Source organism: Passer domesticus, chromosome 27 (assembly GCF_036417665.1).
Source record: "Passer domesticus isolate bPasDom1 chromosome 27, bPasDom1.hap1, whole genome shotgun sequence".
Taxonomy (NCBI): Eukaryota; Metazoa; Chordata; class Aves; order Passeriformes; family Passeridae; genus Passer; species Passer domesticus.
In genome coordinates this window covers 4,342,854-4,365,888 of record NC_087500.1, presented here as the reverse complement: position 1 = coordinate 4,365,888, position 23,035 = coordinate 4,342,854, and the positions used below count along the sequence as shown (strand labels likewise).

General features: G+C 53.2%; 1 protein-coding gene across 4 annotated transcripts in view; it reads right to left on the bottom strand.

Annotated features, from left to right (window-relative positions):
- Positions 1 to 22,990, bottom strand: part of FBXL20 (F-box and leucine rich repeat protein 20) — a 40,471-nt gene extending 17,481 nt beyond the window's left edge. Inside the window, exons 1-3 of one of the 4 annotated variants that reach the window (XM_064399917.1) lie at positions 22,855 to 22,987; positions 21,843 to 21,994; positions 7,043 to 7,104 (exon numbers count right to left, since the gene is read on the bottom strand). In XM_064399917.1, the coding sequence (XP_064255987.1) occupies positions 7,043 to 7,104; positions 21,843 to 21,884 (104 nt within the window). In that variant the 5' untranslated portion in view covers positions 21,885 to 21,994; positions 22,855 to 22,987. Of the gene's footprint in view, positions 1 to 7,042; positions 7,105 to 19,415; positions 19,436 to 20,295; positions 20,316 to 21,842; positions 21,995 to 22,854 lie in introns of those variants that run through there. The other 3 variants (XM_064399918.1, XM_064399920.1, XM_064399919.1) reach the window with 3 other exon arrangements.
- Between the last annotated feature and the right edge of the window lie 45 nt (positions 22,991 to 23,035).

Here is a 23,035-nt window from a genome sequence, read left to right as displayed (position 1 = left end):
GCTGAGCTGTGAAAGGAAGTGCAGAGGCAGCAGTTCCCAAATGGAAACAAAACACGGCCATGGAGCCACTGGGAACAGAAAGCTCACACCTTGGAGGGGTCCTGACCCCAGTCAGTGACTGCTCACCCTACACGGCCCCACACTGAGCCAGGAGCAGCAGGGAGCTGGGCTGGCTCTGACTGCACACGAGTGAATTAACACTCCACACCTTCGGCAACAGCTCCCACAAATGGGCAGTGCCATTCCTCACTGTGGGCAGTGCCAGCCCCCATCACCAGCTCCCAGAAGTGGGCAGTGCCATCCCCCATCACCAGCTCCCACAAATGGGCAGTGCCATCCCTCATTTCCAGCTCCAGGAAATGGGCAGTGCCATCCCTCATTTCCAGCTCCAGCATCAGGGCAGTGCCATTCCTCACTGTGGGCAGTGCCAGCCCCCATCACCAGCTCCCAAAAGTGGGCAGTGCCAGCCCCCATCACCAGCTCCCAAAAGTGGGCAGTGCCAGCCCCCATCACCAGCTCCCAGAAGTGGGCAGTGCCATCCCTCTTTACCAACTCCTAAGAGTGGGCAGTGCCATTCCTCGTTACCAACTCCAGGAAAAGGGCAGTGCCATCTCTCATTGTGGGCAGTGCCACTCCTCACTACCAAATCCAGGAACAGGGCAGTGCCATCCCTCATTAACAGCTCCAGAATCAGGGCAGTGCCAACCCTCATTACCAGGTCCCAGAAATGGGCAATGCAATCCTCATTACCAGCTCCAGGAAAAGGGCAGTGCCATCCCTCATTGTGGGCAGTGCCATCCCTCATTCCCAGCTCCCAGAAATGGGCAGTGCCATCCCCCATCACCAGCTCCCAGAAGTGGGCAGTGCCATCCCTCATAACCAGGTCCAGGATCAGGGCAGTGCCATTCCTCATTACCAGCTCCCAGAAATGGGCAGTGCCATCCCTCTTTACCAACTCCTAAGAGTGGGCAGTGCCATTCCTCATTACCAGGTCCCAGAAATGGGCAGTGCCATCCCTCATTACCAGCTCCAGGAAAAGGGCAGTGCCATCCCTCATTACCAAATCCCAGAAGTGGGCAGTGCCATCCCTCAGTGTGGGCAGTGTCATCTCTCACTACGACCTCCCAGAAATGGGCAGTGCCATCCCTCATTACCAGCTCCCAAAAGTGGGCAGTGCCATCCCTCATTACCGCTTCAGGATCACGGCAGTGCCATCCCTCACTGTGGGCAGTGCCATCCCTCATTACCAGCTCCCAGAAATGGGCAGTACCATCCCTCATTATCAGCTCCCAAAAGTGGGCAGTGCCATCCCTCATTACCAGGTGCCAGAAATGGGCAGTACCATCCCTCATTATCAGCTCCCAAAAGTGGGCAGTGCCATCCCTCATTACCAGGTGCCAGAAATGGGCAGTGCCATCCCTCACTGTGGGCAGTGCCATCCCCCATCACCAGCTCCAGGGTCAGGGCAGTGCCATCCCTCACTGTGGGCAGTGCCATCCCCCCTGATCCCTGAAGTGTCCCAGGGCTCGGAGCCACCCGGGGCAGTGGCAGGGCTGGCAGTGGAAGGGCTTCAAGGCCCCTTCCAGCCCAAACCACCCCAGGATTTGCACTCCCACGACTGGCAGAGGCAGATGTGCTCGGCCAGGAGGGACAGTGACACTGTGGTCACCCCTGGGTGGCACCCAGGGCCCGGGCACAGCCCAGGGCACACCCCAGGACTGCTGGCTGTTGTTGGGATAAAGGAATGGCACAGCTGGCACTGCCAGGACTGCCCTGGGATCACACCACCCCCCAGCTGTGGGTGCAGGAAGCACCCAGCCCAGGGAAGCTCCCAGTCTGCACCAGGCCATCAATGATATCATCAATAATATCATCAATAATACCATCAATAATATCATCAATAATACCATCAATAATATCATCAATAATATCATCAATAATATCATCAATAATATCATCAATAATATCTCCAATTCAATGGGATTTCAGGGTCATTTGGTGGTTTATGGTTCTTCAGACAATTGTGTCCCAAAACAGATGAGGTCAAGTGGAGGGCGGGAGGACATCAAGGTCTCGTTCCCTTTGGGAACAATTCTAAAACTGGAGTTTTTGCAAAGATAATACAAGAGTTCAACCACAATGTGCTTTCATATTTTAATTTAATATTTTTAACTTGAAGGCCAACTGAAAGAGAAGGCAAATGTTGTCAGCCACAAGCATCCTGAGAAGCAGGGGTGGAAAAAGCCCTTCAGAAACACCAATATTGGGGGGAAAGGTGTTCCTGATGGAGGGTAAATGCAGATTATTCACCAGAACATTGATGCTAAAGGAATCACAGCAGCACCAGCTAAATCAGGATGAGCACTCCCTCCTGTGCTCATGCACTCCCCATGGATCCAAGGAGTGAAGGGGTTAAGATCCAAGGGGTTCAAGGCACTTCTGATCTTCCCAAGAGACAAATCTGACAGGGATGTGCCGGGGAAAAGCTCTGCAGAAGAGCCCAGAGCACTTTAACGCTGTCAGAAATCCCAAATTCTGGATTTCAGAGCGGTTCCATCCTCCCTGCCTACAGACAAGGCTCCCCCTGAGCCCAAAGTCATTTATTGGTGTCATTTACAGGGTTTATTCAGCACCCTGTCCATGCACAACAATACCAGGAAAGGCAGGGGAATGAGAGAAGTTGGGGAAAATTCTTATTTTCAAATTCCTGTCATAGGAGAAAATAAAACTGCAAACTCTGTGGGTCACTCACTATGGAAGTTGTCTCTATTTTCATTAAAATTCCCTACTCCATGGGAATCCCAGACTGTTAATGATCACCTCATCCCTCTCTCAGGGCTGAGATTTGGGATAAATCCTCCTCCCCACACATGAACAGGGATTCCCCCTGGCCAAACCCTCACCCTCTGCCTTCCCCAGCTCTGAGGAGCTCCAGGGACTCTCCCAGTGCTCCCTCAGCTCCTGCTGCACGTGTCCAAGACCCCGAGTCAGTGATTCAGCAAAATCAGGCTGCAAAAAGGATTTTTTTTCACAGCAGGCACTCCTTGGTTGTGGATTTTCATCATTTCAGAGCTGGATCCAGGTGTTTCCCATGGACCAGGAAGAGCAGCAGGCACCACGACCCCAGCTGAGAATTCCCCTGCAGCCCTGAGGATGGGATTTTCCCTCTCCAAGGAACTCCTGGACAACACTAAAACACCCCAAACCCCACAAATAAGCAGCGACTGAGCTGCAGCAGAAGGTTGATCAGCCCTACTTGAATTATTTTTTTCCAATTCTGCATTAACAGGCCCAAAGGCACCGTGCTGGAACATTTATTTTTCCACCCAAACAGGATTCCTGTCCTGGTGAGCCCTTTTACATTGGTCTTTTTATTCTTCAGAGTCCACAGTGGAGAAAATCATCCACAAAATTAACTTTATCATCAAACACTGCTCACAGACGAAGGCAGACTGAGCTTCCCAAACAGGAATTAAATCTGGAATTGCAGCAGATTAAATTGTCTCACTGCAAAGGGACTCCCTACGTGTTTGGTTTTGTCTGAACAGCTCAGCTCTGCACAATTTGGGTAAAACACACTCACTTGGAGCAATTTTCAGGTTTCAACCTCTTAATCCACTCAGGGGTTTCTAGGACTCCTCACTTTCCCCCTGCTGCTCTAATTAGATTAGGGTCAAGACTGCCATGAAATCCCTGCCTGCTGAGGCTCCGAGGTGAGCCAGCTTAGACCTTCAGCCTTCTAAAATTATCCACACCAATTTGTGCCCCACCATCCCAGTTCAAGCCCAGTTCAATCCCAGTCCAGCCCTGCTGCCATGGGCTGGGGGACAGACCTCCCAGCTCTGCTGCCAGCTCAGAGCTGCCCACGGGCACAACTGCAGCTCCCCAGGGATAAACCAGCAGTGGGCACGGCGGTGCCAGGCCTGGGCACGGGCTGGGTGGGCAGAGCAAGGAGTCAAAGCTGCTTAGGCCAGGGGAGAGCTGCAAAGTGCCTGACCTGCCTGTGACCCAGCAGAATTCCTGAATTCCTGCAGTGGATCCTGCTGGGGCCACGCAGGAGCTGGGCAGTTTCAGCTGAGACCCCTTGTGTGAGGACACGAGGCTTGACTCTGTTTTTATCAAAAGGCTAATTTATTATGTTATATATTATATTGAAATACTACATTAAAACTATACTAAAAGAACAGAGAGAAAAAGATCAGAAGGCTACAAAAACAAGAATAGAATAGGAATCAATAACAAAATCCTGTGACTGCTCACAGACTCACAGGTAGCTGTGATTGGTCACTAATTGAAAAAAATCCACATGGACTAATGGAAGGTGAACCTGGTGCATTCCACAGCAGCACACAGTTATTGTTTACATTTCTTTCCCGAGGCTCTCAGGTCCTCAGGATGGGAAAAATCCCAGCAGAGGATTTTTCATAAATAAGATATCATGGCTACATCGCAGCACTGGGAGTGCCAGCTCCTTCAGGAGGGCACCAGGGAGCAAATCCAGGCTCAGGGAAGGAAAGCAGCTCTCCAACAGCAGTGGGAATGCAGGGAAAAGGGGACAGGATGTCCCTGTGGGGACACAACCACAGCTGGAGCCAACAGGGACCTCTGGGAGTCACCGAGGCAGGCACTGCCCAGCGAGGAGCTGGGGCAGCCAGGGAAGGAGGGAGCAGGGCAGGGAATTCTGCTTTTTGCTGCTCTGGCTCATTGCTGGCTGTGTGAAGGTCCAGCCACCTCCAGAGGTGTCCCCTCAGCTGGCAGGGGACAGAGCAGAGCAGGTGCAGCAGTGCCAGGACAGGGATTGGTCACCTGCTGGGGCTGCCCCTGGATCCCTGGCAGTGCCCCAGGCCAGGCTGGGCAGGGCTGGGAGCAGCCTGGCACAGCGGGAGGTGTCCCTGCCATGGCAGGTGGAACCAGACAACCCCTAAAGTCCCTTCCAAGCCAAACCATCCCGGGATTCTGTGACCTCCCCACCCTCTGGACACGCAGGACAATGTCCCCACTGCAGGTGGGGCAGGACAGGATGTCCCTGCTGCCCAGACAGGGGACAGGACCATGTCCTCAGCCCTCCTGCTCCATCCCTGTATTTTTAGGGATAACAAAGGCTGCTCTTCTCCCCTTTCACATCCTCCTCCTCCTCTTCATTTTGCCCAAGTGCAGCTTTCCCTGCACTCACAGGGGACCCCGAGGCTGTCTGAGAGTGGCCAGAGCAGGGACAGGACTTCACAGAGCAGTGCCCAAACACACCAGCCTTTGTCCTGCACACAGTGACACCCATTTACAGGAGATCCCTGCAGAAAACCCATCCAAGCTTCTCTTTCAAAGGCTGCACTGTCAATGCACAGTAATTAATTTTCACAGTATGCTAACAGTGAATTCCAGCTCTCCAAACCATTACTTATGAGCTTTAAACATTTATCAACTCCTGATTTCCCCTCGGTTCCACCAGATCCTGAACAATTCCCTGCTCTGCAGCAGGTTGGGATGAGCAGGGACAGCAGGACACAACAGGCACAGACATTTCCAGAGGGCAGGAGTGTGGGAACAGCCACACTGGGGCTTGTCCTGATGCAATTCCCTGCTCCATGCAGGACTTTCCCTCCTTCCTACCACAAATCCTTGTCCAACTGTCCAGCAGTGTTCATGGAGTCAGGGAACTGGAGTGCTGGCTCCACTCAGGATCATTCCACTTCCATCTGTCAGAAACCTCACCCAGCTCCAAGAGGGTTCTGCTCCTGGGAGCCCCAAGCCCTCACACTTCTCCTTCCCCTGAAATCCATGCAAAATCCCATTTACATTCCACCACCCAACCTTTTTCTCCCTTCCCTATTCCACACAGACTCCCTGCCTCACCCATCAGGGCTCTTCACAACCTGTCCCCAACCTACCCCAGTCTTGTCACCTCAGCACAGGGAGAAAACCCAGGTTTGTTTTATCTACTCCCATCAGAAAATCATCACAGAAAATTCAGAAAGACAATTTTTTGCCGCTCTTTTGTTGCTCCACATCCCAGCCATGGTTCAGGACAAGCACAGCAGCAAATCCCTGTGCAAAGTCCTCCTGTGGAGGCTGGGACTCCGTCCTGCTCCTCCCTCAGGTGCCCCTCATTCCCAGGTTCTGGTTCTCCAGGGATCTCCACACCCATGGACAATCATTTCCCAGGCCCCAATCCCAAATATCCACCCTGGCAGCCACACACTGTGCTCTGGGGTGAGGAACACTGGAATAAAAGAAATGGGATCAGGTGGGAAACACCTTTCCAGGGAGGAAATGAACTGAAAATTAAACACAGCCATCCCTTTTCCCTGCTCCTTTCATTCCAGCAGCACTTCCCTGGGTCCCATCCCCTCCCCAGCCCTCACTGTCACTGGGTGTTGACAGAACCAGTTTTTTGCAGTGTCAGAACGTTGTTGCTGTTAATAATTCAAGCTTCCCCCTGTCTCTGCTTTCCCCATTTCCAGTCCCACACCTGAGCTCAAAGCACTGAAACTCAGCTCCACTTCCAGAGCCCAAAATGAGGGACAATCACCCCCTCCTGCTTCCCACAGGGCAGAATTATCCACAGAGACCTTAAAGGACTTTCAAACAATAAAAATCCACCAAGTCTGACCTGTTTGGTGTTTGCCAACAGGACCATCCTGCCAGGAGCTAACATCTGGCTCCTACTGACAAGGGACAGGACAAAGTCCACTGGAGTTAACTGGAGCAGAGGGATTCACTTCTGCTTTCAACTGAACTCCTCAAAAAAACAGAATCCTGTTCTCCCCATCAGCCCATCCTCACCAGGAGCATCAAGGAGAGGATCCTCACTCCTCCTTTCACCAAACAGACAACCAGCAAACCACCCCAGCATTTAAACTTCAATTAAAGCATTAAAAGCCCCAAACTGAACCCCATTTAGCACAAACTGCTGACACAGACCTTTGACCTGCCTCTCTTTGGGTCTGCCTTTATGAGTGACCTGATCCAAGCTCATGATTTTGGGAGCACAGCAGCAAAATCCTGGATGCAAACAACAACCCACCGGTGTCCAGGGAGGACTCACCGAAGCAGCAGCTCTTTGGGCAGTTTTTTGTTGATTGCAGCTTCATCGTTGTTTGAGAACATCTGCAAACACAAAAAATGGCAAAATTTAGTCCCACATCAAGAGAACAAATCCTGATTTACCTCAGTGGTTGGTTAACGAGGCCAGGAAATTCCTAACAGATAAACTTTGTGCTGCAGCTTTCCAGTTTCTGGACCACAGCTGGATGGAGCATTACATCAAAATATTTTAGAACATGGTGCAAGGATTGAGAGATGAAATACAAACTGAGATTTGCAGCTGTTCAGTGAAGTAAATGATAATTAGGATGTGGTTGTGAGCTGGCACTGACTGGAGAGGCTCCCTCAGCACTTTGTGGGGTACACACAACAAAACTGGGAGATTTTGCAGACCAAACATCTGGCCAAGGGGCTGGAGGGGAGAGGAAGAAGGATCCAGCAGCCCAAATATCCATAAAACAGAGGTGGAAGGTGCAGCTGCAGCAGGGTTGGTTTCTGTGAGGGAAAAGGTGCCCCAGAATGTTCTCCCAGCCCTCAGGAGCTCTGGGACAAAGAGCACTGAATTTTAATCCACCAAGAATGGTTTAAAGGGAGTTGAGATCTTTGGTGCTGCACCAGGAGGAGGGAAAATGCTGGGAAAGCTCAGTGCTCTGCCAAGGCACTGAGGCCTGAGCTGGTCCTTGGAGCCCTCCAAATCCAGGGACAACACCTGATGCACCTGGAATGGACTTTGGGACCAGGTAAAAGCATCTCAGACACTCCAAGAGAAACATCTCTTTTTCAAGGAGTCCCAAGGAAAACAGAGAGCAAAGCCCCATGACAAGAACGTAAATAAAATCAGTTCTAAGATTTAGTATTGTCTTGCCATGAGGAAAATCCATTACACCCCAAATATCCATCCTGAGTAAAGATCCATCACACCCCAAATATCCTGACCCTGAGCCTGGATCCAATCCCATCACACCCCAAATATCCTGTCCCTGAGCAGGGATCCAATCCCATCACACCCCAAATATCCTGTCCCTGAGCAGGGATCCAATCCCATCACACCCCAAATATCCTGACCCTGAGCAGGGATCCAATCCCATCACCTCCCAAAAATCCTGTCCCTGAGCAGGGATCCAATCCCATCACACCCCAAATATCCTGACCCTGAGCAGGGATCCAATCCCATCACACCCCAAATATCCTGAACCTGAGCAGGGATCCAATCCCATCACACCCCAAATATCCTGAACCTGAGCAGGGATCCAATCCCATCACACCCCAAATATCCTGTCCCTGAGCAGGGATCCAATCCCACCACAATTTAACATGAAATCCAGTGTCAAAATCCAAAGTGCTGCCACTGAATGACCCTTTAAATGCTCCATTTGGTGATGGAAAACTGGGAATTGAGGAACACTTCACCCCCAGAGAACAGCAAACCCCAGGATTTCAGAACCAAGGCCGGGCTCCCAAATCCCAGTTTCATCTGAATTATCCCAAGATGCTGGAGCACGCTGCTCAAGTGGGAACTCTCAAACCTCCATCCCCAAATGCCAGCCAGCAGAAGTGTTGCTCCCCCCACAGACCCTTTTATCACTTCCCACCAGGAACATCACAAGTCCTGAGCAGAAAGCAGACTGGCAGCTCTCAGCCCAATTTGCTGCTAATTAAAACGAGCTTTTGCCATTCCCAGCTCACACAGCTCCCAGGGCTCTTCCCTCCCATCTCCAGGTGACTCTGGAGCCACAGGGGGTGGGCACAGACATTCCCAAGGCTGGGAGAGCAGCACCTGCACATCTGGGACAGGAGCTAATTAAATTGATGAGTTGATTGGTTAGGAGATGGAGGAAATCATGGAGGGAGCTCTAATGGAGGAGAAATGCAGAAGAATTATTAAAGGGGAAAAGAGATGTGATTTTTCCCCCAGTTACAGACCCAAACCCTTTCCCACCACAGTCCAGACCTCGAATCAGGACTCTCCTCCCAAAAAAAAGGATCAGAGAACTTAAAGGAGCAATCAGAGAGCAGGAACAGAGTTCCAAAAAGGAACCAGAGCAGAACAAGGGCAGGAAGGGTTAAATCAGAGACTCCAGGAGCAGCCAGGAGCCTCCTGTGCCTGATCACAGAGAACTGTGCCCACCAAACCCCTCGGAGGAAAACCTCACCTCAGCCCCAGCACAAATCCCATCCCCAGGCTGCTTTCTGCAGGAGTTTCCCTTTGACCAGCACTGATCTAAAGGAATGTTTGCTTTTTGTCTTACTAAAAATAGTCCTTGGACTTAAACCCTGCCAGGGCCCAGGCGAGATGGGCTCCAGGGAGAACCTCAGCTCTGGAATTCCCTGTCCCTGCTGGCATCTCCAGACCTGTTTTCTCCAGCTTTCCTTCAAAGCTGAGGCTCAGATGGCAGAGGCTGGGTGAAAACAGGCTGGAATTGGGATTTTGCTAAGTCATGGCAGCACGTACAGCTAAATATACCACGGGCATGGGGACCTTCTGGCAAGTCCATACAAAAATAAAGCTCTGGAAAAATGTCAGTGGCTATTCTAGACTTCCAGCCTTTCAAAATGCTTCAAATGCCTCAACTTCACTTCTCCTAACATCTTTTATCTTCTTTAATACCAGGTGTTGTCCAAAAGAAGAAATTATTCTGGACAAGACACAAAAAACCACATTTTTCTTGTATAGAAATTTTCAGTTCTGTACCAAACATAGAATCCTCCACCAAGGAGCAACTGTGCTGCTGTGTGAAGCCACATGGGATTTTGGAAGGAATTCCTCCCTGTGAGGGTGGGGAGGGGCTGGGATGGAATTCCCAGAGCAGCTGGGGCTGCCCCTGGATCCCTGGCAGTGCCCAAGGCCAGGCTGGATGGGCTTGGAGCAGCCTGGCACAGTGGGAGGTGTCCCTGCCATGGCAGGGGTGGCACTGGGTGGGATTTAAGGTCCAAGCCAAACCAGACTGAAATTCGATGGAATTAAGGAAATTTATGAAAACAGACGGGCAAAAGTTGTGGGAAATATTGAAGGTAAAAAGACTTCCAGAAATCTGTAAAAGCAGGCCTTAGAAAGAACTGAAAATTCAGAGCTAGCAGCAGCTGCCAAGCCTGAAAGCAGAAAAAGTTACAATGGTACAGCAAGCAAGGACATGAAACTCTGTGGAATGAAGGAAGTTGATGAAACCAGATGGGCAAAAGTGACCAAAAGGCAGAGCTCCCACAGCCTCACACTCAGCACAACATGCAATTGTCCATTTCCTTTAAAAACTCTTATTTGCCCTCCAGAACACCCAAAAAGTGCCAGCAGGGCTGAGTCCCTCATTTCCCCACTCACAGGGCAGCAGCAGGGTGCCAGCAGGGCTCTGTCACCCTGCACTGGCACAGCTGGCAGTGGCTGGGGGTCCCTGCACAGGGGATGTGCCCAGCAGGATGTGATCAGCAGGGTGGGGGCACAGCTCCAGCACAAACTCAGCTCGGTGCCATTGCTGCTGCCACTCACCTGGGGTGCCAGTGCCACAGCTCCAAAATCCATGGAAGCACCTGGATCCTCCTGGCTCGTGGAATCACAGGTGGGAAGGGACCCTCAAGGCCACTCAGTGCCACCCCTGCCGTGGGCAGGGACAGCTCCCACCACCCCAGGGTGCTCCAAGCCCATCCAGCCTGGCCTTGGGCACTGCCAGGGGTGGTGAGCCCATATCCTGTCTGCAAAACCCTCACAGGGAGGAATTCCTCCCCAGCACCCAATCCAGCCCTGGTTTATCTGTTTGAAGCCATTCCCCTCATCCCGTCCCTGGAATTCCTGATGGAATTTTCAACAGTGTCAGCCCACTCTGAACCCAAACACCTGAAAGCACAAAATTCAAAGCTCAGTGGAGAAAAAGATAATTCAGGGCTTTAGGGAATTAGTGGCTGTGAGGTCAGAGGAGGCACCTGGGTGGGTGGTGACAGCAAGAGACAGAATTATCCACCTTGATGTGGGGAAAAAGAACCAGGATCTGGCACCTCTGGAGAGCCTGAGGCTGCCTGGGAAGCCCCAACACAACAACAAGAGGGGGAAGGACACAAGGGAGACACACAGGGGGGAAGGGACAAGGTGACACCCATTTTTCTGTACAAAACCAACCAAACGACACCCACAGAGGTGGGCAGGAAATAAAAGGCAGAAACATTCCCAGAAACACAAGCCAGAAAGTGCTGCATGTCTCTGTGCTAAGCAAAGCTAATGACAAAGAAACAATGCAGAATTTAAAATCATAATCTATTAAATATTAGTAAATATTTTGATTTTAAACTGCCCCAACTTGTTTATTTTTGGGACAAAAAAGGTGTGAGATGACAAACTTGTGGGTAATGATGAAACTGCAGCTGCTGTGAGGCCTGGAGCTCACTGGGCCCCCTCTAACTCAGGATATTCCAGGGTTCTGTGAGCCCTGATCCACGAGGAAATGCTGGCCAGACCCTGCAGAGCTGCACATAACCACAGGAAATTAAGCAATTCAAACCAAGCCAGAAAACAGGCTGCAGTTATTAATTATTAGAGAGCAAATAATTGCTCTGGAAATGGGTTTTAGGTTGGGAAAGGTGGGGAATCAACCACTGATGGCAGAAATGAAAGATTACATCCATAGCTTGAATATTTTGGAGTTTACAGCCCACCCAGTTCTGCAGCAAGACACTTTGGAGATGAACCTTGTGAGCTGCAAAAGTCTTTTCTGTTCTGAAAGCTCTGTGTGAATCAGTTCAGAGTTTAAACCCTGACTCTGAGATGCACTGGGAGGTTTCTCCAGCTGTAAGGCTGCTGGCTCCCAGCCCAAATTCCAGGATTTCTGGTAGAATTTGTACCAATTTTATCTGTCATGGTCCGCACGGAGATGAACAATCCCAGTACAGTCACTGACACAAGACAGGAGTCACAGCAAACCTCACCCACAACTCCAACCCAGCGAAAACAGCTGAGCACGAAGCACAAAACAACAGCAGAAATGTGGAATTCACTCAGCATTTCCTTTGGAAAAGCTCAGTGAAGCTCTGAGACAACTTCTCACAAACATGGTCAATATGTACTGACACCTTGCCTCGAGTTCTGCTCGTTTGGGGAACAAATTCCACCGCTGTGACAAAGCTCAAATAACAGACATGAGAGACATCAGCTCCCTTCCCAGGACAAGATTGCAGGAAGCAGCAGCTGGAGCAGGCTGAGCTGCCTTCCTGGAGGCAAAAAAAAATATTCCACTGCAGAGATAAGTCACAGTGAAGTGACAGAGAAATGCAAGGGCTCCTCAGAGGACGCCATCCAAAGAATGAAGTTGTTTACATGCACAAGCAGCTCTGACTGAGGGAATTTTCCCTGCAGCCTGTAGTTACACAGGGAATTTTATTTAAAAACCCATCCAGTTTAATCTGCATGGAGTCTCCAAGGAAATGGCTGGCTGCTGGAGGAGGCCAGGCTGTGCCAGGCTCTGGTGTGGCTGCTGGGATGCTCTGCCAGCATCAGGAGGGATGGGAACGTGGGCACTGCCCTCCTGCCCCGGCCACGCTCGCCCCTCTGGCTCCCAACCAGAGCTCTGCTCAGGCAAAATCCTGACTAAGCAGGACAAACAGAAATAAACCCAGGCCAAAAGGGCTTATTACAGGCTTAATATTCCTAAAAATAGCTGGAGAGGCAGGGGGCTGGATGGGCACTGTCACATCGCTGCTTGGTGGGGGAAATTGAAATTCCTGCTGGGATGGAGGAGCTACCTGAGCCCAGCCTGCATTTGGGACACATGAAATAAAGGGCATTTTTTGAGGTTTTTTTGATCCAGACCTCAGTCAAACCCTACAGGAATGGAGCTCTTCCCCTGGAGGGAAATCCCTCAGTGCTGGATGGGCAAAGGGATGAGGTCGTGCTGCTTCCAGAAAGGAGAACTCCACAGGCACAGGTGAGATACCAAAACCCCAACCCAAAATATGCTGGGATTCTGTAAAAACACTTGGCCATTGTCACCCAACCCATTCACACAACTCCTGGCTGAGGGAGAAGGAAGAAGTGAATCCTATTTTGGGCAAAAACAGCAATAAAAATCTGGGACACCAGCGCTCCTCTCGGGTCACACAGGCTGAGGCCAAAAGCCATTTTCCTGTGGACCCCCCCAGTCTCCCTGGGTCAAGCCCCCAGTGATTTTTGCTTCCAAATCTCCCCAAATCCCTCTGCTCAGGCCACAGCAGCACCACCACAGTGGGGGTGTGGAACACAACTCCCATTTCAGCTGCCACTGAAGGGAACCTGTCCAGAACCTGCTGCCAGGTACATTCAGCCTCCTTTTGTGCCCCTGTTTTGTTCTCCTGCCACAATCCTGCCTGCCAGACAGTTCTCATCCCAAACCACCCCAAACCCCTCCGTGTGCCCAGTGAAAATCCCAATTCCAGCCCCCCCAGCCCCCAGTTACCCGACGGGCACCGGCGGCATCCGAGCGGCTCCTCCCGGGTGGCCCTGGCAGGAGCTGGGCACAGCTCAGGGGGGCAGCAGCTCACACTTAATCAGCTTTGATTCCCCACCAGCTGGACCTGGAGCTGGATGAGAAAACACCTCCCCAGCGTCAGACACAGCCAGGGAAAGGGCTGGGCAGCACCAAGCCACTCCTGCTGCCAGGGCCGCGCCCCACGGGTGACACCTGAGGTGGCCCAGCAGAGAGTGCCGGTGGAAAATGGTGCTGCTTTCTCACACACACCTGCCAAGGTTTTAAATATAGAGCTCTGCCCATAAGAACAGCGTCCAGACCCGAAAAAGGAAGAGTATAAATAAGACAAAGACTTCCTGGCTTGCCCAGGCCGGCCTGTGGCACAGGCCCTGGCCATAAAACACCCACCACCAGCATTTATTTCTATTTTTATAGAAGCTCTTTTTAGCAGGGCAACAATTTACTACAAATACACTTAGAATGGATTTAAAAAAAAATCAAACCCAAAAAGTGAGACATGATTCAGTATTTTCAGCCTAAACCCAAGATTAACCCAGCTCTCTGAGGCTCATCACAATTCAAATAAGCTGCTTTGATAAATTACAGTTCTGCCCCTCCCCAACACCTGCAATTCTGTTATTATTACTGGTAATATTATCATTATTACTATTATTATTATTGGTAATAAGGTGGTTTTTTTACTGCTGGGTTTGTATCCAGCTATTATGAAAGAAGCTGCTGGGATCATTGGCATAAATATTGAGAAATAAAGTCAAATGATGGTGACTTAAATAAAAGAACCGAGGTGTGAGGGGCACGGGGGGATTCTGTCCCAAAGAAGAGCTGTGGGATCAGGCAGGGATGCCCAAACCCCAAGAAGGGGAGGCTGGCTCCTCCCCAGGGCCGTGCAGATCCAGGTTTCACCCCGGCTCAGGGAGGATAAAACCCTCCCAGGGCTGACTTTCCCAACGGTGTGACTCAAAGGAAGCTCCCAGCCAGCGAAAACAGTAATTACTGCAGTGTCCCAGGCCCCAATTAACGATGGTGTCCCAGAGAAATGGGATGTGCCCTGGGTGCCAGCCCTGAGTCCCTCTCCCGCCACGCAGGCGGCGCGGGACGGGCACAGCCCCTGTCCCCAGGGCCACCTGGGATCCCCAAAATGTCCCTTGGGGGAGCTGCTCCACCCAGCAGCTTCCAGTGAGGTCACCCCAGGAAATCCCTCAGTGGAGTCAGACCTGGAATCATGGAATGGTTTGGGTTGGGGGAACCTTAAAGATCAGCCAGTGCCACCCCTGTCACACCCCCACTGTCCCAGGGCAGTGTCCAGCCAGTGCCACCCCTGTCACACCCCCACTGTCCCAGCCAGTGCCACCCCTGTCACACCCCCACTGTCCCAGCCAGTGCCACCCCTGTCACAGCTCCCACTGTCCCAGGGCAGTGTCCAGCCAGTGCCACCCCTGTCACACCCCCACTGACCCAGCCAGTGCCACCCCTGTCACACCCCCACTGTCCCAGGGCCCTGCCCAGCCAGTGCCACCCCTGTCACAGCTCCCACTGTCCCAGCCAGTGCCACCCCTGTCACAGCTCCCACTGTCCCAGCCAGTGCCACCCCTGTCACAGCTCCCACTGTCCCAGCCAGTGCCACCCCTGTCACAGCTCCCACTGTCCCAGCCAGTGCCACCCCTGTCACAGCTCCCACTGTCCCAGCCAGTGCCACCCCTGTCACAGCTCCCACTGTCCCAGCCAGTGCCACCCCTGTCACACCCCCACTGTCCCAGCCAGTGCCACCCCTGTCACAGCTCCCACTGTCCCAGCCAGTGCCACCCCTGTCACACCCCCACTGTCCCAGCCAGTGCCACCCCTGTCACACCCCCACTGTCCCAGGGCAGTGTCCAGCCAGTGCCACCCCTGTCACAGCTCCCACTGTCCCAGCCAGTGCCACCCCTGTCACAGCTCCCACTGTCCAGCCAGTGCCACCCCTGTCACACCCCCACTGTCCAGCCAGTGCCACCCCTGTCACAGCTCCCACTGTCCAGCCAGTGCCACCCCTGTCACACCCCCACTGTCCAGCCAGTGCCACCCCTGTCACACCCCCACTGTCCAGCCAGTGCCACCCCTGTCACACCCCCACTGTCCCAGGGCCCTGCCCAGCCCGGCCCTGGGCACTGCCAGGGATCCAGGGGCAGCCACAGCTGCTCTGGGAATCTGTGCCAGGGTCTCACCACCCTCCCAGGGAGGAATTTCTTCCCAATATCCAAATCTCTCTTCTTTTAGTTTAAAACCCTCTCCTTTTTCCTTAAAATGGAAAAAGTCACGTGCCCCTGGTGGGGGGTGGAACTGGATGAGCTTTAAGGCCATTCCAACCCAAAATATGCTGGGATTCTGTAAAAACACTTGGCCAGGGCCAACATCCCCACTGCCACCCAACCCCTGCCACAGGGAGAAGGAAGTGAATCCCATTTGGGGCAAAAACAGCAATAAAATTTGGGACACCAGAGCTGCCTCTTGTGTCACACAGGCTGAGGCCAAAAGCCATTTTCCTGCTGGACCCTCCAGTCTCCCTGGGCCAAGCCCCTTTTCACAACTCATTTTTGCCCCAAACCTCCCCAAATCTCTCTTCCCTCTACTCAGGCCACAGCAGCAGCACAGTGGGGGTGTGAAACACAACTCGTGGTTTACATCTCTTCCTATTCATCGTTTCAACCACCACTTTGGACCAAATAAATGAACAGTTTGTTATTATTCACCTGCCCAAATGAAGCCCTGGTTTAAAAAGTGTTACGTGTGATGTGGCACGACACCCAAATTAAAAATAAACGAGGGTGGAGGGGTGAACAGGAATCTGGAAAATCCATCAGCTTGGACACCCTCTCCCAAAATCTTTATTTTTTACAGTTTTTTTTTTCATTATCTATGAGCCACATTGTTAGATACATTCCAAAAAACACCTGTTTCAGGTGTTCCTGGGTTATGTCACCACCAGTTTCTCTTCCCATATAAAATCAGATTCCATGGTGTTACATCAGTTTTTGCAAGGAGAGTCAGAGCAAAGTTTTCCCTGCTCCCTGCCCTGTTTGTCTCCCTCTGTTTGCACAACCTCCATTCCTTGGAACAGCAAAGCCCCAGCCAGGAGCACGAGGAGCAGCCCAGGAAAGGGAGCAGGGACAACCCCAAAAGGATCAGCCCTAAAGAGCCAAAACCCCTGGAAATACAGCAACAGCATTTCAGAGGCAGAAACGCAGCAGATTCCCAAATGGGATTAGGGTCAGTGAGATTATTCAATTTCTGAGCACAGACAGGATTAATTATTAGAAGGCAGCTCGATTTTGGAGCGTTTGAAGTTTCCCATTTTGCATCCAGCTTAGCTCATTTCACATTTCTAGAGCTGAACAGGAGCTGGGAACCACAGAGGTTCAGAAGGGTCAGAATTCCCCCACAGAGGTTCAGAAGGGTCAGAATTCCCCCACAGAGGTTCAGAAGGGTCAGAATTCCCCCACAGAGGTTCAGAAGGGTCAGAATTCCCCCACAGTGAGGACCCTGAATCCAGCACAGGAATTCCATGGACTGATGCATTTCTCAGGCTGAAGGTGCTCACAAGGCTCACCACAGACTCTCACTTCCTCAGAGACACCCCTGGAGTTGCCAAAATGCCATTTCTACCAGGACAAACTGCCCCACGGACAGACACACTTCACAGCCAGGAGCAGGCTTTGGAGGCTCCCAGAGGAAGCTGGAAAGGATGGAGGTTTTCATGTGCTGATGGTTTTTGAGGATGTAGAGGAGACTACACGGATGGTTCGCAGTCAGAGGAAGAAAAAACAACAACTGGAATGACTTCATCCTGACAAGGTGGCTGAGGGAAACTCAGGACAGCTGCAGGTGACATCCTAGGGCACAGGAGGACCAGAGAACCTGGGCCTTGGTGCATGAATCCTCCCAGAGCATCAGGAACCACTCAGAAGCACCAGGAGATGCCTCCTCTCCTTTCTGCTGTTATTTGGTTGCTCTTCATCAGGCAGGAAGCAGAGAAATCCCAAATATAAGCATGGATTGGGATCTGTCGGGGCATGTTCCACGTGAAACCGACACCACAGAGCATTAGGAGTCAATCTGGGTAATGTTTTCCCTTTTTGTTTGCTTTGCTGCAGTAAGTGGTGATTTTCTCTGTGGTGGCCACACCTCCTGTAAAGGGACTAATCCCAATATGCTCCATGGCATTCCCAGGAAAAAGAGAATTCCACCCTTCCTGGAATCAGAAACCCACGTGCAAGTCCAATTTAAGGAGCTTTGCCCATATTTTATTCCTACAGCATGGAATTATTATTATTATTATTATTATTATTATCAGCCCCCCTCACGACTGGATTTGTGAATTACCCAACAACAATGGCTCAGGAATCTGTTTACCTGGCTCCACAAAAGGACAATAAACCAAGTGCAAACCCAAGGCAGCCTCCCCCTCTGCAATGCCCCCGTTATTCCCAAGTCTGAAACAGACACAGTGTGTTAGTCACAGCCCCAGATCGGGCTGGTTTTACCCCAAAATAACATTCCAGACTCAAAGGCCCTCCTTCCCCCTGCTCAGCCAGGGAAACTGCAGTACCCACAGGTGAGGAGGAAGAGGAGGAGGAGGAAGAGGAGAACCAAACACCCACTGCCTTCACGACCTCACAATATTCCACAGCTCTGAAGAGCAGCTCTCAGTCTCCAGACATTTCTGCCCAATTTTCCCCCCGTCCCATGAAATGTGAACTCTCACAGACCTTTCTTGCAAAGCACAGCCATCACAAACTGGTTTCTAGGAAGCACAGAGGAATTTCCACCCATTCTGCCTCTCTGGAAAATAAATCTAAGTGTGAACACACATTGTGGAAACTCTTCTGACCGACATAAAAATCACAAATTTAAAGGCAAACAGCTCTAAAACTTTCCAGGTTATCCAGGTGAGCGGGTCAGAGATAATCCATGCTGGGGAAATGAAGGATTTATAATCCTGGAATGGACCTTCAGCTCATCCAGTGCCACCTCTGCCATGGGCAGGGACATCTCCCACTGTCCCAGATTGTCCCTCTGCAACCTGGCCTTGGGCACTTCCAGGGATGGGGCAGCCATAGAGCACACCAACCAAAACAGCCAAGAACCAGGATGATGTTTAAAGGCACTTCTTGCAGCTCAAAATAAACCCTTCTATAACACACCAACTCTTCCTGTATAAATATAGGTTTTAAAAATTAATTTTAGGCCTCAAAGGCTCCTCGAGCATTTTGCTTGTTTTCCAACTTGTCTGTTTTTTACTATGAGAAGAAAATAACATTCCAGCAAAGAAAAAAACCCCACCCAAAAGAGGCCAAACAAAGCTCTTCCCCACTCTTTTTCCCCAATGAATTGGGTTCATCGTGTCCTGGTGCAACCCTGATAAAAACCCTCCCAAAACTGGAATGAACTCCAGCACTGAGAGACAGAGGCTGAGGAAGCAAAGGATGTTGATGCCCTATGAGATCTTCCCCCCAAAATCTGTCACCAACCTGCTTTTACTCTGTATCCAGCCACTCTGCAGCAGTACAAAATAAAAAACAAAGCGCTCAGGGGGTAAAAATAAATAAATTAAAATATCTGTGCAGGCAAGAAGAGTCCAGAACAGTAAATGCAATAACCCTGGGTAGCACAGGGCTCTCTGGAGTTCCCAAGGTGAGCCCAGTGCTTTTAGCACTGCATGCTACAGAAACACCAATATTACACTTAAAACACCTGAGCCCAGCCCAAACTCACACTGATCTGACAGAGGAAGAAAACAATCCCACGTGCAGTGTGGGACCACCAGCATTTCCTGCACCTTTCTCAGCTCCAGGAATCCCCCAGGGAGCTCTGAGGAACCAGAACCCCTCCAGTTCACCACTAACAGCATTTTCCCTGCCTCCCCATCCCACCCCTCTCCTCCAGGCACGGCTTTACCATTCCAGGCTCTTTTTTGTCCCCAACACTCTGTAGCAGTGCAAAAGAAATTTTTTAAAAAAAGCTCTTGGGGGAAAAAATAAATTAAAAAATCTGTGCAGGCAAGAAGAGCCCAGAACAGTAAATGCAATAACCCTGGGTAGCACAGGGCTCACGTGCAGGCTCCTCTCTGGAGTTCCCAGGTGAGCCCAGTGCTTTTAGCACTGCATGCTACAGAAACAAAAATATTACATTTAAAACACCTGATCCCAGCCCAAACTCACACTGCTGCAGCTCTCACAGGATCTGACACAGGAGGAAAACAATCCCACGTGGGACCACCAGCATTTCCTGCACCTTTCTCAGCTCCAGGGAGCTCTGAGGAACCAGAACCTCCCCAGTTCACCACTAACAGCATTTTCCCTGCCCCCCCATCCCACCCCTCTCCTCCAGGCACAGCTTTACCATCCAGGCTCTTTTTTGTCCCCAACAATCTGCAGCAGTGCAAAATAAATTAAAAAAAAAAAAACTCTCAGAGGGTAAAAATAAATAAATTAAAAAATCTGTGCAGGCAAGAAGAGCCCAGAACAGTAAATGCAATAACCCTGGGTAGCACAGGGCTCTCTGGAGTTCCCAGGTGAGCCCAGCGCTTTTAGCACTGCATGCTACAAAAACACAAATATTACACTTAAAACACCTGAGCCCAGCCCAAACTCACACTGATCTGACAGAGGAAGAAAACAATCCCACGTGCAGTGTGGGACCACCAGCATTTCCTGCACCTTTCTCAGCTCCAGGAATCCCCCAGGGAGCTCTGAGGAACCAGAGCCCCTCCAGCTCACCACTAACAGCATTTTCCCTGCCTCCCCATCCCACCCCTCTCCTCCAGGCACGGCTTTACCATCCAGGCTCTTTTTTTGTCCCCCACACGGGCCGGGCAGCGCGGAGAAGCAGCGAGCAGGGATTTCCATCGTCTCGCAGCGCTGGGAAGTAAATCCCGCCGCTGCCCTTCCTCCCTACGCCCTCCTCCTCCTCCCACGGGAAGACAGCTGGGACAACAATGCGGCTGGAACGGCCCCGGCTCCACGCTCCGCTTTGTGCCACGGCCTTTGAATAGATCTCATTGTTTACCCTCCTCTCCTTCCGTCCTCTCCATCCCCCACCTCCCCGTAAGCAAATTTTTGTTTCCCTTCTACAGCCCCAAAAATAAAAAAGCGAGGCTGGGGGCTCCTTTCCCCCCCCAGCCCCGCTCCCCAGAGGCTGTGGTGTTTTCCAGACGCGATTCCCATCTCCTGCTCCATCACCACCTCGGCTGGCAGCTCTCGAAGCCGCAGCAACACGTTGGCAGCAGCTGCGACCCCTCAAAACCCCCCCGGGGGTTTGTAACAGAGAGGGGGACCCCCAAATCCCCCCCAGCCCCGTTCACAGCAGAGCCCCCCTCGAGGTGGGATCAGACGGGGGAATTCTTTCCTCAAAAGGGATGGGGGGGAAATGAGGTTTCAACCAACGCCCCCCAAAGCCGGGAGGCCAGGCCTGAGCCCCCCCCACGCCCACAGACCCTCCCCAGCCTCAGTCACAGCGAGCCCCCCAAAAACGGGGCGGGGGGGAGTTTAACACCAGCCCCCCAAACGCGGGGGGCACAGCCCTGAGCTTCTCCACATCCCCAAAATCACCCCCAGCCCCATGCACAGACCCCCGCATGGGAGATTACACCCTCAACAGAACAACCCCCCAAAAATGGGGCTGGAGGGGAGAAATGTCACCCCAAAACGCGGGGGGCACAGCCCTGAGCCTCTCCACATCCCCAAAATCACCCCCAGCCCCATTCACAGACCCCCCCGAGAGAGTTTACACCCTCAACAGAACATTCCCCCAAAAATGGGAGGTGGAGGGGAGAAATGTCACCCCAACCTCCCCCAAAACGCGGGGGGCACAGCCCCGAGCCTCTCCACATCCCCCAAGTCACCCCAGCCCCATGCACAGCCCCCCCACGGGAGATTACACCCTCCGACAGAACATCCCCCCTAAAAATGAGGGGTGGAGGGGAGAAATGTCACCCCAACCGCCCCATAAATCCGGGGGGCACAGCCCTGAGCTTCTCTGCATCCCCAAAATCACCCCAGCCCCATGCACAGCCCCCCCACGGGAGATTACACCCTCAGACAGAACATCCCCACAAAAATGGGGGCTGGAGGGGAGAAATGTCCCCCAAACGCGGCGGGCACAGCCCCGAGCCCCCCGGGCCGCCCCCGACCTCCACCCCCGACCCCAGCCCCATTCACACGGGCTCTGCCCCGGGCCGGGGCCGGGCGGGACCCCAGCCCCTCAGAGCCCTCAGGGGGTCGCGCACAGCGCGGCCCGGCCCCCCCCGCGCCTCCTCAGCCGTGCCGAGCCGGGCCGGGCCGGGCCGGGCCGGGCCTCCCGCCGCGGGACCGGCCGGGGCCTCACCTCAAAGCGGCTCTTAGTGACCCCGTTCATCTCCCTGCGCATGGCGGGGCCGGCCCGCGGCGTTCGGGGCTGCCGGAGCGCGGCCTCCGCCCGGCGCCGCCGCCGCGTCCGCTCCGGCCTCAACTTCGACCCAAAACAAAAACACTGCGCACCTGCCAGCAACGCGAGCGCTCATTGGGCGGCGGCGCGGGGAGAGGGGGGGACGGGAGAGAGAGGGAGAGGGAGGGAGGGAGAGGGAGGGAGAGAGAGGGAGGGGAGAGGGAAAGGGAGAGGGGCGCACAGCCGGTGGGGAATGGGGATTTGGGTATGGCGAGGGGAGAGAGGGGGGAAAAGGGATGAGGAAAGGAGAGGGATGGGAGCGGGACTGGGGAGAGGGAGGAAGGGGAGAGGGGCGCACAGCCGGTGGGGAATGGGGGTTTGGGTATGGCGAGGGGGGAAAAGGGGGTGAGGAAAGGAGAGGGACTGGGGAGAGGGAGAGGGAGGAAGGGGAGAGGGGCGCACAGCGTTGGGAAATGGGGGTTTGGGTATGGCGGGGGGGGAAAAGGGGGTGAGGAAAGGAGAGGGATGGGAGCAGGACTGGGGAGAGGGAGAGGGAGGGGAGAGGGGCGCACAGCGTTGGGAAATGGGGGTTTGGGTATGGCGGGGGGGGAAAAGGGGGTGAGGAAAGGAGAGGAGAGGGAGCAGGACTGGGGAGAGGGAGCGGGGAGAGGGGCGCACAGCCGGGTGGGGAATGGGGGTTTGGGTATGGCGAGGGGGGAAAAGGGGGTGAGGAAAGGAGAGGGATGGGAGCGGGACTGGGGAGAGGGAGAGGGAGGAAGGGGAGAGGGGCGCACAGCGTTGGGAAATGGGGGTTTGGGTATGGCGGGGGTGCCCCCCGGGAGGAAAAGGGGGTGCGGCTGGCGAGGGGAGGGGGTCCCGGAGCCGGGGGCACCGCGAGGAAGGGGAGCCCCGCGGATGGCGAAGGGATGGGAAAGGGGGGGACGCACACGCGAGCGAGCTCCCCCCCACCTACCCCGCAGGCCGCCGCCCCCATCGCGCCGCCGCGGGGCCCTGCCGCCCCCTCCCCGGGGCCGCGGGACCCCCGGGATCCTCCCCCGCTGTCCGGGGGGCTGCGGGGATCGGGGGGTCCCGGGATGGGGGGGGGGGCGTCCCCCGCCCCTCCGGTCCCTTCCGGGAGCGGCGAGTTCAGCCAA